This window comes from Ischnura elegans, chromosome 2 (assembly GCF_921293095.1).
Source record: "Ischnura elegans chromosome 2, ioIscEleg1.1, whole genome shotgun sequence".
In the NCBI taxonomy this organism is placed as follows: Eukaryota; Metazoa; Arthropoda; class Insecta; order Odonata; family Coenagrionidae; genus Ischnura; species Ischnura elegans.
In genome coordinates, this window is record NC_060247.1 from 16,587,208 (window position 1) to 16,605,305 (window position 18,098).

Here is an 18,098-nt window from a genome sequence, read left to right on the forward strand (position 1 = left end):
CCTGCCGTCATGTGCTACCGGACATACCGAGGCGTTCTTCAATATTCAGGTATTTCTAGCCCGGATTCTTTTCTCCATCATCAATTATTTTCAGTCCATCTTTTAAAGTTCTCACTTGTGTCTTCGGAAGGGCCATGGTCCGAAGACGAATAAGAATAAAGCTAATAAAAATGAAACTGGAATCCATTGAACCCACACGGAAAACACTCGCTAGTTTTAAGTCAACCCACCCCGGAAAGTACGGAACCACTCGTACGAGGTGAAGTTCGGCACTAATGCTTCGCGTACGGCGTAGGCAGAGCTTACTACAGAGGGTGAAGCATTACCATATGACTACACAATGAAATTTTTTTATCCTATAGAGAAGGCAACTTACCCACTCATTACTAACAATAAGTAGCGTAGCTCTATATGAGCAGATGAATTCAGATTGCTAGTAGAGAGAAACAAAATATCCTGAGAAGACATCGCTTCGTTAGCAACTCAGACAAGTGAGACTTGTAGCATAACTCGTAACTTGTAACCAGATGCCCTGTTTTCGAAAAAAAATCGCATCAACTGCCGTGAAGCTCACTATCAGCTGCGAGGATATCGTTATTCGCCAGAAATCACCATCGTATTATTCCAACTATTTCCTTGCTTAAAATGCTTAAATAACGTTAGAAATATGTCGTGTTTGGTATCAATCTTTACTGAATTACGTGCATATCACTAATATCTCAATATAATAGAAGTATAATACCAATTGTCGAAATTCATTTTTGGATACCTTTTGGGCTAATTGGTGATTCATGCAGCAGTTGACCTCCACCTAAGAAGCGAGTCGGCTAAAAAAAAGTCAGCGGTCGAGAGAGGGGGAGGCGTGAAAAAGGTTTCTTTTGTTCTCGAGTAACTTGATATTTTCTTTCGAAGCTAAGGTCGTGTTTCCATTACATAGTAAAGCAAAGATGAATGACAGCAATTTCAAAGGTCCCGAAATCAGGAAGGTGACGCATCTCTCAGAAACTCAAAGTGAAACAAAACCAAAGTATGTATACGTCTGGCAGCATCTCAAGATCTCAACTTATCAAGATTTGAAATTGATAGTTTATAGATGTCTACACTGCTTAGTTAATATTTATTTCTCTACCTCTTAAAAAAAGGAAGAAACTCGAATTTGAATGCATACTTGTGAGTGAATGATCATATACTTTAAATATTCCTCCATCCATTACTATTTCTTTTACGAGTTTGGCTAAAGATATATGCTCATTAACTATTAATTTATACACAGTAAAATTATTTGCACAAACATTTTTATCATGCCTTGCGAGCCAAGCCTCCAACTACCAACGTATTTTGCCGAAAAGAAAATGTAATAAGAGCGCACTCACTTTCGTGCCAAGGTGGCTCACACCAAAATGTCCAGTGCCAAGGTAGTTTGCACCAAGGTAACTCACACCAAGGCGGCCTGAGCCAAGACGGCCACGCCGAGAGGGGCCACTCCCGACCAGGACCATTCATTTTGGCATGTAATCAGACCAAAGCGGCCATTATTATCACAGTATTTCAAAACAGAGTAATGTCCACTTAAAATTCATTTGCAATGCTATTTCTACATATCATGAACCAATGTTATGCATCTGATTCTATAACACAGATCGAATCACAGGCAATATGTACTAAAAGACCATGAAGGCCAACCTGTTAATATACTGAAAGCCATATCCTAGGTCAATCAAAGGTCTGTTGATTCATCATCAGAACACTACTATGTGTTTTGAATGGAGTTCAAGGTGCAGTTTTTTTGGGGCGCATAAATAAAACTATATTTAAGAGTGATTAAAAATAGCTCACATACGGGTGTATGCCGCGTGTCGTAAAGGAGATAGCCCCGACGTTTCGCGACCGACTGCTGGTCACTTTTTCAAGGGAATAATGTTGGGATTGGTTTTTTGCTGCCTTTTTATATTTCAGGTGGGAGGGGTGGGCGGAGGGTGTGGGGAGTTAGGACTGGATGGGGAAGATAACGAAATGTTGCGGATGACTGGGTTCCAAGTATTGCTGATTCTTATTCCGTTATCTCTATTGTAGTTGTTCTTGTTTTTCTTTATTTCTATGGCCTCGCGGATGAGTCTGGTTTTAAAATGTTTCATCCTGGCGATGACTCTTGATTTTTCGAAGTCGATCGCATGTCCGGTGGCTAAGTGCTCCGCCACGGCTGACTTTGATGGGGACCCAGTCGAATGGCCCGCTTGTGTTCTTCTATCCGAGTTTTGACTGTTCGTCCGGTTTCCCCGATGTATTTCTTCTCGCACGATCGGCAGGGGATTTTGTATACTCCTTCAATTTGAAGTGTCGTACTTGGGCATGTGGTTTAAAAACGGCTTTAATGTCAAATTTCTAGGGCGAACGAACAAGTTTCAGGGGTGGCGATGGATGCGAAGTACGACACCTCCTAGGAAATCCTTCGGAAAATGGTAGCACTAAAGCATCTGCATTTAATTGGCCCATTTCCAAACATTCTGGAGCAAAAACATGCACCTGCCCAATAAATAATGCAAGCAATAGGGTGGTTTCCTATTATTTTTTTATTGCCTAAATCGAAAGATTATTACTCCTGAAGTACGTATTTCATGCTTATAGATGACGATACCTATTTTTCGCGATTAAATGAAAAGTGAAAATTTTCAAGCGCGCGAAAACACGACGTGTAAGTAGGAATGATGGGAAAAAGTCCGTGCGACACATTTCTGGTTCCCCCTCCCGCCTTGTGAGGTGACCTTGATCGAGGCTCTGAGCGCTTATAGGACGCAGGATGCTAGCGGGTAGCTGAGTACCTTGCTGGCTGGTAGCGCTTGGCTTAAAAAAGGCTTATTAATACCTTATCAAACGAAGAAAACTTTCCGACCTTAGCCAGTTTTAATAGGTGATTATTAAGACATGTTTCCCTGAGCTCTGTGCCTCATGCATGCATTGGTAACCTCAGACGATGAATAACTCCTATCCTCTAGTGTAGAAACTAGGTCCCTGTGACGTCACGTGGAGTGGAATCGCATGGGCACCAATCTGGCCTTTTTCAAATGAGGATAAAATTTGACCCTTGTCATTCGTCTAAACCGGTATTTCAAAAACCAAATAATTTGTGTATTATGAATACACTAATGGTGGGTAACGAATAGCAATCAATGCCTTTCGTTTTCTTTGATGAAGGAAACTACCCTATTTGCAACACAATGGTATTCTCCCATTTAACAAAATGTGATTTAAAAGGTGTTTTGGGTCCCTTGAACTACCTACGTTAGAGGTTATAGTGTGCATGAAACAAGAGGATTCAAAATACCCTATATATTTCTCTTGGACTTTACATCTCTTTTTACTCACCTCAAAATAGATTTCAAATTTGAGCTACCATGAGAACGGCCTTTCCCATTTCCAGCCAAAGTCTCCAAAAGACGAGAATGAAAGAGGGCTAGGCAAAGCCTAGGATGCAGAATGGAACGTCGAAAAGAATCAAGTCGATGGAGAGCTCTGATGTGAGGTGCAGTGAGACAAAGTACACGATGGACCATTGGAAGCTGACCCCTGGAGTAGGCAGATGCAGCTGACAAGAGATGTTCCTCTGTCAATTTTTCTCCAGCATAGCCTTCACTTCGCAAAACCCAATCTGTAAATGAATTCAAATAAAAATTGCAGCTCCATGATTAAAAGGCATGATTGTCTACACATTTTCTTTCTTTACCAATGCTATGCACAAAAGTGCGAAGTATAAAAATTAAACATTTAAATAACTGAAATTTAAGCCTAAATTTTCATTAGTGTGCAATTACACAATGAAGTTCAATTGGTATTTCGCCTTCCTTTATAAGCCTCAACAAATTAGTATGCCAAACTAATGCCCAAAATGCAGCACAACCTTAATGTACTAAAACTGAACATTTGGAGCAAGATAAAATAACTGCGGTAAGGGAGGGACATCACTTTTAGCTTCTCTTTTATAAATCACCTGAGCAAGTTAACCTGCAACAAAATGTGCCAGAAGAAATAACTCACTTTAGACAGTAGCATTCTAATATTAATCACAGTGAGTACTCAAAGTAATACACAATTCTCTATAAACCATCAGTTTTGCAATAGTCTATCAGTCATACTTTGTGACACTCTATCAAGTAGTATTTTTGAACACTTTTCCCTGAAGGGTAATATATTGTATGGTTAACATTCATCACAGCAAAGTCACACACGTATTAAACGCAAGGACTGAGTTCTTCCTAGCCCCACCACTGGCTAACTCCAAAAGTGCCAAATTTTTTATTTTGGGGACGGCTGAATGTATCGATTGGCTTAAATCCTGCAATGTATCTCCGAAAATTCATTAATATGATGTTTGTAAATAGAGGACTAACACTACATTTAACTACTGACTTGGAAAATATTGACTACATATTATTAAATTTAAGTTTTCCTAGTGTAATTAACAATTGAAAGAGAAAAATTATTATTATTTTTAAATACACTTGTTGTTTTTTAGTTATTCATATCCAAACTTGAGCACAGTTAACTCCTGGGCTGGCAGTGTATAATTAATCATTCATTGAGATATAAAATTATGGAGACATTGAACCCAAGAAAGAGATTTCATTGATTCCCTTAGGAACAAATCCCAATTCGAATTCTAAATATGAGGTATGAATAGGTAAGTGAAGGTAAGCATAGGGCAGAGGTTACTTTCAAAGGAAACACTTACATGACCATTCATGTAAAACATAAAGTGACTTGAAATGCAATGAACTAACCGATTTTACCATCGCCACCACTTCGATCATACTGATCAATACCATCCGCGTCAACGGCTCCATCTGCCTGAGGCAACTCAGATTCTCCTTCTCTCGTAACATCGGTAGAATTTGAGTCAACATGACCATCATCACACTGACTGGATGAGCCACCCCAACTGTGAGACAAGTCCCTCTTTTTCCTATGACTTCCCTTCTTCACTTTAATACCATTTCCATCCAGGCTCTCCACTCGCCTGCGTAGCTGGTCAGTGGTGATAAAATCTTGGCCAGCTGAAAGACTAGAGAACATAAATGAAAGAACTTAGTGAATCAAGAAAAAGTGAAAGATATTAGAGCATAAAACTATTACACAAACATGAATATTGCCAAGGACCATTATACATCAGTGTACCCTTAAGTACCAATTAACATCAGTGAAAGTCAATGCCATTATACTCAAATTTACAATAGCCTTTGCGATACAATAGGCATCTATCTGCTCAGCAGGACCGTTCATGATTCACATTACATTGTAAAGAGAACTAGCACATCACTAGACCAGGAATTCAAATTAATACCAGAGCATTCAATGGCAGACCAAAGACAAAAAATATTGGAGGGAATGTGTCCTTCAAGCCCAGAATAAAATATAAATAAGATATAAAAAATTACCACATGCAAAGTTTTATCTCTTTACTGTTCCTAGCACAAAGATGGTTAGGTACATTCATTATTAAGTAAACTAATCATCAAATGGTGGTAAGAAGTCACTTTTCATCTCCAATTTTCTTTTCTCCCACATGATTGCACAAGAAAAGAGTAGATGAAAGGAAAATTGAGTGAGCGGAGAAAGAGGGCAATAAAAGATGGAAAACAGTTGAGAGAATCTTATGGAAGCCAGCAGTCAAAATAATATTATCAGAAAGGATGGTAAGTTAAGGAATAAGAGAAAGAGATAATGGTGTATATACAGATAAAAAGAGAGGTAAATTAACAAGAGAAAGACCAAACTAGAGATGAAAATATCGAATTTGATTAAAATCAAGTTTAAATATTCAAATACAGCACACTCCCGATTATCCGGGCTAATGATGGGGAGAAACGGCAGGAATAATCGGAAAACACAGATAACCCAAATTTTCACTTCAATATCTTATAATTTTCATAATTTACATAAAACAAACAATATGTATATTATTATTTATGCAGTTATTCTGTTATTTTAGAATTCTTCCCAGACTCGTTGAGAGCTTTCTTTGCCAGTTTGTGATCTTTTTAGCGGCAAAAACATGGTTGTACTCATAATATTTATGCTCCATGTAAGGCCTGGTTACAAAAACCACACATCCGTGGCTTTGTGATCAAGGATACAGAAAGTGGTTTGCACGAATGCTTCAAAACCACACACACATAGGGAGTAAAAATATACAGCTTTTTAATGGGTAAATTAAGTTTCAATGAAAATGCATTGAAACAGGAAAAGGTAACAAAAATAAAGACTATGTTTTTGGAAAAGTGTTACTATTCTGTGACTGAGTTTTTACATCAGGGTTAATAACTTATGTAATACATGTATTTGTAATTTGTTTTTGCAAGAAAATTTTATGCATGGCTTAAATCGTTATGTATGTTATTTTTTCATGAAAAGATACCAATTTATAAATAGTTGTAAGACGATGCTATGAATTTTGAATACTTGGCATCCATAAATTATTATCATTAAAATAATAACCTCGACTGGAATTCTTAACCCATGGGAACAAGAAGAATTCTCTACCCATTCATGAAATAATCAAAGAATGACCAGCAAAAAATCCTGTAGGAGTTATCTGCAGTGGCACACAAAGTTCAAACAATCCCCAGGAAAAATTCATTTGTCTTGACATGGACTTGAAACATTCCGGTATAGTCATAAAAAATTCACCAGAAAATAATACCCTGGTAACTTAAGTCATATAAGTCCCAGCACAAACTTTCCGTGATGCTTGAGAATATTTAACATAGGGCTTAAGAGATACCCTATTTTTAGCTAATGATGATAGTAATGTCATGTTAATTTCATGGAATGTCTGCCTTGGAAGCATCTGATGCCATAAAAATGATTAACCCCACACCAAAACAGGAGCTGTCATCACTACAAACATGCATTTCACCACAACAAATAGGCCCTCAACATTTATAGAATGAATGATGTTGAAAAGAAAAAAATGAAAGCACATCGTTGACTTGATTAAGAATAAATCGTCTCTTGACAGGATTAAATCAAATACATTTCTTGATTAAATAGAAGAAAAGCACGAGAGATGGGTAGGCATGGCAAATAGTAAAAATTAAAGTTAGGCGTTGCCCATGAAAATTATATTTAACATATCACAGGATGAAACTAGAATTTAGGCATGACCTCCTCACATAGTGCACGACCGCAAAATCATATGAATGAAGGTACAAACCTGGAGAAAAGTTTTCTGGCGGCTCGCCGAGCAAGCTTTTCATCCTGGGTCATACTTAGGCAGGTCTTCACATCCAAGTAGTTATGTTCAGTAATACCTGAGTGTTAAGGAACAGGCATTAAAAAAGACATTCGTTCAACATATGTCGCGGAAGTTACCATCACCTTTACCTCATCACATTTTTATCAGGACTAAGAATAATTCAATCAAGATTTAAATACTATATGTCCTACCTTGCCCGGTTTCTAAGCAGTTTCTTAACATACTAGTCCCCTCATCATGACCTTGCTCAGAGGCTTTTATCAACCAATAAACTGCAACCCTTGCGTTTTCTTCTTCCTCCGTTTCCATTTCTGAAAGAAAAATGTATTGAATATATTAATGATAAAAAAATACAAATGGCATATCGAAAATTAAACTTATACTCACCACATTTTTCTTCTAATAGCTTTTTAGCTAGAACAACTTGTGATTCCGGACATCCATCTTCCGCCATTTGACTTTGAAGCCGACGAAGAGATCCTTTCGGGCCATCTGAAAAAAATATTCATAGAATTCAATAAAGTACCAGTAGGAAAATAGTATTATAAAGTTATAAATTACTGCCTTGAACTTACCATGTATTGTCCACTGCTTACGACCACTTTTTTTCACAGGCATAGGTACGATACCAGCCATTTCTTCTCTTCAAACAGTATACGTTAATTTAACAACAACTCATAACCATAGAATCATTATAATTCAATGATAAAGCTACAAAATGTTATTCAATTAGGATTATTACCTTACCGCTCTACATAAAATGTGAGTCCAGGGACCGCTTCGGAATATTGAGGCTCTCACGGAAAAAAGATTTTACCAATATTAAATTGCATCGAATAAAATATCATAGAATGCATAGATGACAATTCCTCAAGCAGATTGTTTACATTCAATGACAACTACTCGTCTGAGCTTATCTCATCCGTACATTGCACAAACGAAAGACTAGGCATTGCAATTTTTCATGATTTTCATGCTATCAAACAAACACGCAGCAAAATGTGAAATCAGCAATTTCGTAGATAGAGGGTTCAAACATTACAGTCGTCCTCCCGCGCACATGATTACCAGTTTTTAAAAATCGCCACTCGGGACGCTACCAGTAAATAGCCATATTCAAGGTCGGTAAAAGGCTTAAAGGCTTTTACCGACCTTGGCCATATTAACTCATTTTACGCTTACAAGATATTTTTCAACTAAAATGAAACTTTCCAATTTTCTCTGTCGTTGACCATATTATGCGCTTGCCATTCTCCTGTCTTCTGATATAAACGGAAAATATTCAAATATTCAAAATAAATATTCAACGGAACAATAAATAAAAAATAAAAATAATATGCATTTATCACCCCCAGAAAATTTGTAGCACTGACCAAAGGCATTTTAGCATCAATAGTAGTCCTGGATTGAAAAATGTATTGCCCTTTGCTGTGGCAAATGGAACCCATCTAGGCTGTGGAAAAACCCTTCCACCTAGTGGGGAAGCCTCCTAATAGCAATAAGAACTAGCCTTCTTCAGTTCTATAATGCCTTTTTCAGCATTATAATGCTGAAAAAGATACCGTTGCCTATTAGCGCCACTATGCGGCCACTTTTGGTGATCGAATAAAATGCGCGCTAAATGGCGGCAGATAAACGTTGTTGTCAAGCCCCCTTTAGTGGAGATCGTGGATCGTGGAGATCCCTTGTTTGTGACGTTTGAGTAGTGCCTGCGGAAGGACTTTTCCTTCTGGCTTAAGGATGCGCTTAAATTGACATCTTTTCAGTCTTCATGTTTGCAGAATAAGACTTAGATGAGTGAGATTCTAATTCAATTACCATTTTTAAGATAGTGATAGGAGTTAAATTCTTAAAATGTCCTATTCCCCAGAAGAGGGTATCCGGCAAGAAATTGTTTCTTTAAACCTACAGATTAAGGCCCTCATTCAGGTGAGTATCCTCTATTCAAACAAAGAGAATGGCGATACGATCATTTTTTGCCCCGCATTGGCTTTTTATTCTGATTGTGATAACTGCTTGCCCAGGATATTAAGGCCTGCCATGGACCAGCTTCAGCATTGAACGATTTGAATAGCGAAGTAAGGCTGAAAATATCATCGCTTAGGGAACAGTTGGAGAAGCTTGAATTGGTAGCTAAGGAAAAAGATAAGGAATCCGAGAAATTTGAGCTCCTTAAACAAGTAAACAACCATCGTCAGCAGCTTACGAGGTAAGCATTGACCGGCAACGTTCACATTTCTAATGGATGTGGTGCATTTATGCCTTTGGTTAGCGTGATTTTCTATTTGTGATTTACTTTTATCACTAATTTGATCAGTATTTCATGTTTTTTTCTATTTTATTCCAAACTGCTACCAATTTGGTAATAAAATTGGTATACTTTACTCACTTCATATATACTTAAGTCATTTTCGGCTAAATTGAAACATGCGCTAGTTGAGTTTCAGATTATGGTGGATATATGTTTTACAGGACCCCAGCCGGGTCAAGTAACCGCCATGTAAATGTTTCAATTGCATAATGACATGTCCTTTTCGTCCTCGGTGATTGATTGCCGGTGTTGATTGATGTTGGTCTAGTGATGGAAGGGAATTTGTTATGATTGGTTCTTTAATCCGAGTCTCTTGGTGGAGAATCTCTCATCCTTGCCAATGTAATTAATGTAGCCTCTTTGGCCATTCATTCTGTATACCATCGGAACTGTCACAGTATCCTAGTTTTTTTTCTATGTGGACTTAGCGACCATGTTGGAGGCTGCGCTCAGACTTGTTTGACTTATCCAGTTATTTAATTCACGTACCTTTTACCTTTATCAACGGAATGCAGCATCACGGTGTGAGCAGGAAATCAATTTGTACCAATATGTACCTGAATGTCAATGCCCATCACTATTCTTATCAGAGAACTTTCCTATCCAAATATGTCTCTTGGATCAAGGTCTAAAGGCCTGGTTACACGGTACATTAACACGTACAAGCTCATGTACTTTTGCGAGAATGATTTCGGTGGAACGGAACATGTACGAATGCATGAACCAAATTAGAACAGGTTCTATTTTCCGTTCATGCATTCGCACAAGTTGGGTGGTTACACGGTGCATTTTCGTGTTCATTCACGCGTTCATACATTTAGGCATTAACTCGTACGTGTTAATGTATCGTGTAACCAGGCCTATTTATTCGGTCTCCGGGGTTTCTTGGTCTTATCTGGCCGAGAAAAATTACCCGAGGAGCTCAAAGGTGTAAGAACAACATTCCTCCCATGGATTTCGAAATTTGTGGAACAATGGATTTTCTTGAGATGTCATGAATCAGATTTTTAAGGGCAGCTCCAGAAGAGACCTAACCCTTCAAAATACAATAGACTGAGGGCAGCCACAAGTGAGGTCATATATTGCTCGCATGTCTCAACAATAGCCAGGAAGAAATTAGGAATCCTTGAGAGACATGGAATCCACACCATACATATATCACATACCAATTAATAAAACCAATTTGTGAGGACGAAAATCTCTGTAAGTATTAAGGCCGTGGGGGTATATGGCATTCATTGGGGGGCATCCATTTATTGTGTGAGGTGTTCAGGGGAGGAAGGGTTCAAGCCAATTTTCACTCAATATCGCATGAGGGAGAAGGGGGTCCTGGCAAGTATCACATAAATATTTTCCACATGAAACGGTGTAAAATGTGATTCTAGACTACGATCTTTATACTCTTAAATTCTAGTCTTATTTAGGTAATCTTTAATAAATAATTAAACAATTTTTTAATAAATCCAACCCATTGATGCACATAATAACATATTTATGCTGAAAATGTGCATTTTGAACAATTTCACGTGATACAGGAGGGAGGGTGTCATGCCTATTCTCATCTTATCTCACGAAAGGGAGAGGTGTTCAAAAATTGCCAAAGTCACCTGGAGATATACATTTGAAAAACGGACAAAAGATGGAGACAAGACTCAAGGAACTTGAACAATTTATCCCACTTCAACAATCTTACAAGTCAATTGTGGCTTAAGAAAGCCTCCCTCCTTCTCAACTGCAACATCCACCTGCAAAAAAATAGAATTCTGTGCTAGTCCAATGAGTATCAGGACCAATTGGTCAAAAGGGCAATAGAAAGTAGAGGGGAGGGAGTTGAACTAATATGCTAGTTTTCAACTCAGTGATGCATATTAATCCAACATCGAGGCTTAAAAAGAGCACAAGAAGATAAAATAATGAGTTCAAACATCATCCTCCAAGATCTTAGGAACCAAGAAAGAACAAATCAATAGACACCTTCACTAGTCAACTGTTATAAGTCAACCCCAGAATGCTTGCGTAGGTTTCAGGGGGGATGCTCATGATGAATATAAGATAAATATTGAAATTAACACTCCCAATTTTCTTGAAATAAACACTTCCAGTTGTCTTGAAAATCGCATGTGTTTATTTCAATATGAAAAAATTCCACTCCATCGCGCTTGGATCTTTGGATTTTATTAATAAATGTAAGATTCCAGGTTCTCCAGTCGCGTGTGTTGTTTGTGAGTGATAAGTTTCGAAAGTCATCCTGCTTTAGTCTCATAGTCAAGGGTGAGAAGCAGTGGCATAGCCAGGAATTGAGTTCAGAGGGGTCGAAAACCAGGGAGAAAAATTTTTGAGAATCAGGGTACTGAGTAGAGGGTTTTAAACTAATTTTAACACTTTTCATAATCGAAAAAACTTCATTTGTTGAAGAAATGTTTTGTAAATTCATAATTTTTCTATTTTTTTTTCTTTTATGCAGGAAAATAATTGTGTTTTTATATTTCTGGGAGGGGGGTCCGGACCGCCACCCCCCGGCTGCGCTACTTGTGAAAAACCTTGATTTTTCACCGCCTAATGTAGCACGGGTCCTTCTGTGGAGGGCTGATTGTCAGCACTCTTTTACACGTTGCTAATCGGGTAGCCATGGTCTCTGTTTATTTTATGGGTCTTGTGGATTTCCAAAGGTTCACTGATCTGCTGCTACCTTGCCATTTTCAAAATGAAATTTTGTGGCCTGCCTCTCTCCAACCGTCTTCTGCAATGGCTGGCAAATGAAGTTGTTTTTATTCTGTGGCTCTAACATGCTCCCTTATCCTTGTTGCCATTCCTCGGGATGTTTCTCCAAAATATGATTTTCAGCTTTGATGTGTTGAAAATTTTGTAAACACATAAGTGAAAATATACTGTAATTTTTTTTATTTCGATGAGTACATTTCAGAGGATAAATCACTTCAATGACTGTCATCCAGAGGATTTATGACAAAGCATAAGTTTGAAATTTTGCTCTAGCAACAGGCAATGTGTTCTTTCAATCTCTCCCGGAACTATATGCCTGTCTGTTGAGATAAACTGCTGTCCGCTCATTGTTAATTTTGCGTAACAAACTCCTTAAGACTGAATGATTACCTTGGAATATAAAAACTGATAATTTAAATTACTGTGGTTATGAAAGGTTGTGTATATGAAAACGTAAAACCTTGGTAGCTTCCTCCATTTATCATCACATTCACCCTCCCACTGTCCCCATCTCATCTGTACCTGGTGGAATTCCCTATGCTCAGCTAGCAATTTTCTTTAATGACCACAATTTTTTAGTTGCACCTGATGATGGTGTTGACCTTCAAAACTACCATCGTAGAACTTCAAAGATATCAGAAACCGTCAAGTGGATGTTCAATCTATTCTATGTATTTATGGTCGTAATTTACTTTTGCCTGGTCTTCCAAGTTTATGTATTTGTTACTTTGCCATACACCCCGATATATAATTTTTTATGCTCAAATGCCTAATAATTCTCTATGTATTTGTTTTTCAGTACATTGAAAGATTTTCGGAAGGCCAATGTTGCCTGCCAACTAGAAATAGAGAAGAAAAACAAAGAGCTACTGTTTGAAGGCTCTCAAGGTTCATCATTGAAAAAGTAAGTCATAAATGATGTTTTGACTTCCTGTTGAGTTCCAATAATGATAGCCTTTATTGCAGACATTGCCTATTTAACAAAAGAATTTGAATGCACGAAATTGTACTTACAGAAGGTAAATCACAGGTGGATCATTGCACTACAGAGAAAAATGGGGTGGATCTTCATAAATCAAAATTACTGATGCAAAACTGAACAATAAGCAGAAAAGTACTCAGTAAACAGAGATCAATTTCTATTGTTACAGAAGCACAACATAAATTACAGAAAATAGATGTATAAATATGTATTAAGGCGAAAGGTAATAGCCCCGTTAAACAATTTTTCTAATTGGAGTGATGAGTACGATACTATCAATGTGAAACCTTCCCTAATAAATAACAGTCACTGTATTTTTCTGTCTAGCTTATCTAAAAAAGCATAATTTAGAAATTTTAAGTTTTATATGTTGTAGTTAATTTCATATATTATTTTTGGCAAAAAAAAGTCACAACAAAAGAATTCCAGCCAAGTTAATAGTCGAATGTGACTTTTAAAACCAAGAAATATGCATGTGTAAAGTTATAAATGAAATAGTAATAATGACAAAAACACGACCCATTGGTTGGGAGGGTCGGTTCCCGTTGAGAGGGAATGATTACTCAAAGGAAGTCATGGTGCGCGAAATCTTTACATGCGAATATCTCTCGAACTGAGGCCTATGTGGAAGAAAGCCGTGACACTTTCTCTACCTTACCTATATAGTTTCAGAAAATAACATCCGCATCCAGATCCGGAACATCACTTTGGCGATGTCTCCTTGTCAGTAGGTTTTCGCAAGTTTTTCATGCTCCCCTTCTTGTATGGGCATTTGCTATAGTGGGTTTATTTGCTGAAGGATACTACTCCCTTATCCTCAGTTTTTTTTCCATTAAACAGAAATCTTTTATCTTAGACAAAATTTCCACATAAACTTGTCTATCTTGTTTGACATTTCACTTATAGTGTACATTGTATATTTTTTGTATTGTTAACATTTGTTTACCATTTTTAAATGTTTGCATTTACGCTGTCGAGGGGTTAGGTGGAAGAGGGGACTTATGTACACTAGTCTCAACCTCGCCCGAATAAATACATCTATTATATTATCATTATTATAAGTTTGGATAGAAGTAGGTTGATAAGGAGTATAGTGTAGTAAATGGAGGAAACTTTGGAAAATTTGTGGAAAGAATGGTGAGACAAACTAATTGGTAGATTATCCAGAGAATGGGTGGTCAAGTGATTAATTAATTACAAGAAAGTATTTGGTCCTCTACTGTATTTCAAATTATATCTCTTTATTTCCTAATCATATAGCTGTATAATTTTATTTTTTCAGGCGTGTTAAGGACAAAGAAAATTTTGTGAAATTTTCATCAGATGTTACAGAACATTTGCTGTCCATCAGTCGTCAATTAGCTGAGACAACACAGCGCAGTGCTCATACTTTGGAAAACTTGAGTGAGTCCTTATTTGATTTTTATTTCTAGTGAAAGATGTGCACTGATTGATCTTTATTTATGGTTGGAATCAGGTATACATAATTATTGGCTGTAAATAATTGCATGCATAAATGTGATATCCCAATAGTCCCCTCATAATGGATGAGTTAGGTTGTTGAAAATGCCAAGAAATTGAATTTACGCATGTAATGTATATCATATAGTTGCTGGAGCTGCATCTATTCCAGCTGGCTCACTTTGGTCTTCATTGTTGATCACATTGGCTCTCTTTTACATTATTGAATCAATATTTTACTAGCAATTAGTTATCATTGTCTGTTTCATCTTTCATCGCATGCAACTTTTTAACTGCCAAATTAATTTTAACTATGCACCACAGGAGCCTGTCCTTCCTTATAAAATATCATAAGTCATATTGCATCTGTTACTCAGGGACTGACAGTGATCTTCTTCTTCATTCTTCACAGCATAATGTCTGAAATACAGTGTTTCCAAATTTAATTTATTTAAAATGAGAAAGGAATTGAAGGGATTAGGTTGATGGTCTTTTCATGTTTCTCAGTAAATACATCACATTCTGGTAAAATGAAAAATTGCGATCCTCTCCATAATAAAAGACTTCATATTTTGCTTAAAAACACATTGAAAATGAGGAACAGCCAATTAGAAAACTGTTAATTATCAGCCTTAACACAAATTCTCTAGGTCTTTCTTTAATATGTGATGATATTATTGTTGAATATTGGATTGAATCTTAAAAATTCCCAGTATCATACTTAAACTTAGAAGTATGTATATGACTGCAGGTTTTGCAATCTTAAATAAGTACATATTTTTTACTACCACAGTGAAGCATTATGATGATAGTTATAACAAAGGTGACGGCAAGTAATATCAGTGAATTCAATTGTTGAGGCCTTCACTTTGTAGAATTCCATATTTAATGTTTGGAAAGGAAATTGCTTTAAGCAATTTCCTTTCCAAACATTAAGTAATATCAGTTTCTATTGGAATAAGAGCTCCTGACCTGGAAATTAAACCACTTACCTTTAGGTTTCCTGGGGTGTGAACAGATCACCTGACTAGATTTTTAAAGGCAATTGGTACTGGCACAAAAGCAATCTTTTCCATATAGACAAACCTCTCTCAAAAGACATGTTGCATATGTATTCCGAGAAACACAAAGCATACCAGATACTGTGAAAGCTGGAACAATATTCTTGTTAGTGTTTTTTTTTACCAAGTAGTAGAGCCTATTTAACAAATTTTATTATGAAATACAGAAAAGAGGGGATCTGTTAATACAAGTTACATAATAATTATGTTGAGTGTTTTAAGTCAGGTGCAAATCATTGCAGCTTTGGAAACCCGTCTAATAAGAGGACTTCATCATTCTTGTATATAAGATAGTGGATAAACTAGTAGCTATTTTCCTGGAAATTCTTCCTTCAACTTGAGCAATGTTTGGTTACCCTTAGCGTACCTTGCTTCCTGCATGTGTATTGTACCTATGTATCAGATTGTAAATAAATGCAGGAATGTGTCTCATTTACAAGAATTTATTTCTATTTCATTTACTCCTACTTTCAGCAAATACTTCAACTACGGTGCACACCACAAGAGATGAATTCAGTAATATGGGAAGTTTACTTGGCCAGTCAAGAAAACTCTTGACCAAATATGGAAGACGAGAGTGCACAGATAAAGTGTTGGTACTCTTTGCCTTTGCTTTTTTTTTAGCCTGTGTAATTTATATAATTAAAAAGAGAATATTTTAACTCAATTATTTGTATGTTATTACGTTCTTGTATGAAATTATTGTGAAGTCAATTTTTAAGTTTTATTAATTGGTTATTTTACTACCAAGCTTGTATATAATTTTTGTAATTAAATCAACCTGACTGTTAAGGCTGCCTTATGTACTTATAGTATGAAGTTAAGATTAAATATCTTTATTTATAATGGCTGTAATTACAATAGAAAAGTAGGGATATTTTTCAAGAAACATGTTTTGTCAGCTTATCACTGTGAATTTCGTTCCTAGTCAAAGTATGCATTATATTCTAAAAATGTATGTTTTAACTATACAGAGTCATGGTGAGGAATGCTTTTTAAAAAAGGCGACTTTGTAGAGTGCATAACACATTCTTCCAGCCTTAACACGTTCCGTGCTGATGACGTAGCGTCTACGTCATGGCAGCCACTACCCAGTGACTGATGACGTAGACGCTACGTCATGATTCCCTTTTGCGTTATATTCCGCCCTGAGCGCCAGCCACCGCTGTTAGGGTATGGGAGAGGGTCAGTCACCACTCTTCGCCTGTTTGCCGTGCGGAAAGCTCCGAAAAAAATTTTTTTTTTCGATTTTTTCTGTTTTTCTATTTTACCCTGTTTTGCTCTGCAAGGACGTCTTTGGGGGTGGCTTTATACAATGTGTTTTTTGATTACTTTCATTTTATAATGCAAAAAACAGTTGCATATTCTCACAATTGTTCTTATACCTTAAAAAAAAAACTTTTGCAAATATTCAAAGTGAAATAATAAAAAGATACTTTTACATTTGACGAGGATAGGTAATTACTTTATTACAAGGTATTTTATCTTTCTTTATGACTTTTAACGCAATGATTATATTGTGTTTATTTAATTGGTTTTTACAAGAAGGAATACAAATATTTTTCCCTTGTTGTTATTTTCATTTTTAACGTCAATTAACGCTATCGTGGTAAATTGCTTAGCTGGTTGCCTAATTTCGGACATACTCCAGGTATGTGTATTTTTATCCGTACGATAACAATAAATGCTTCTGTTCTTATACTTTTAAAGTTTCAGAGTGAATTTTATTTGCTATGATTTCATCATGGCAAAATTTGTTGTTATCCCTATGTTTATTTGCTGCTATGCATGAAATAATATATTTGCATAAATTTTACAATAACTTCAGTAAAGTCCTGGTTCCACATTGCAATTTATTTTTACTATTTACATTTCATGCAGAATAGCTAGACTTCCCCATCCTTATGTTCACTAGCATTTGAATTAGAGACTCATTACTTGATTTTTTCCATAATATCCGAATTACTTACAAGCATTTTATTTGGCATCCTCCCCAACAAAAAAATGCCTAAGAGAACAATTTCCACTAACCCAGTCACATACCGCCGAACTCGGAGAAACTGATCCGGCCCGAGGATATATACATCCGAGGATGTAAAATGGGCAATACGTGTCCTGAATGAAATTTACTAGATGGAAATATTTAACCATAGAAGAATTTCCCCACTTTTTGGCCTTATTTTTCGTGCTAGAATTATCCAAATCTCCCGTATCTCCAATAATAGAAAAGCTTGATCTTTATATAACTTGCATTGCTTCAGGAGAGAGAAGTCGCTTGATCAATTCATGTCAATTCTCCAAGCCCTTCAAATC

General features: G+C 36.6%; 2 protein-coding genes across 5 annotated transcripts in view; one reads left to right on the forward strand and one right to left on the reverse strand.

Moving 5' to 3' along the window:
* LOC124153434 (wolframin) overlaps positions 1–8,219 on the reverse strand; it is a 28,620-nt gene extending 20,401 nt beyond the window's left edge. Inside the window, exons 1-7 of one of the 4 annotated variants that reach the window (XM_046526582.1) lie at positions 7,997–8,219; positions 7,825–7,887; positions 7,637–7,741; positions 7,441–7,560; positions 7,208–7,304; positions 4,776–5,056; positions 3,364–3,646 (exon numbers count right to left, since the gene is read on the reverse strand). In XM_046526582.1, the coding sequence (XP_046382538.1) occupies positions 3,364–3,646; positions 4,776–5,056; positions 7,208–7,304; positions 7,441–7,560; positions 7,637–7,741; positions 7,825–7,885 (947 nt within the window). In that variant the 5' untranslated portion in view covers positions 7,886–7,887; positions 7,997–8,219. Of the gene's footprint in view, positions 1–3,363; positions 3,647–4,775; positions 5,057–7,207; positions 7,305–7,440; positions 7,561–7,636; positions 7,742–7,824; positions 7,893–7,991 lie in introns of all 4 variants that reach the window. The other 3 variants (XM_046526581.1, XM_046526583.1, XM_046526580.1) reach the window with 3 other exon arrangements.
* A 684-nt stretch (positions 8,220–8,903) lies between these two features.
* Positions 8,904–16,631, forward strand: LOC124153435 (vesicle transport protein SEC20). The gene is made up of 5 exons (XM_046526584.1): positions 8,904–9,178; positions 9,274–9,458; positions 13,081–13,185; positions 14,546–14,667; positions 16,260–16,631. Exons 1-5 carry the CDS (start codon positions 9,104–9,106, stop codon positions 16,445–16,447), a joined length of 675 nt encoding a protein of 224 aa, XP_046382540.1. The 5' UTR covers positions 8,904–9,103; the 3' UTR covers positions 16,448–16,631.
* Positions 16,632–18,098: the final 1,467 nt, after the last annotated feature.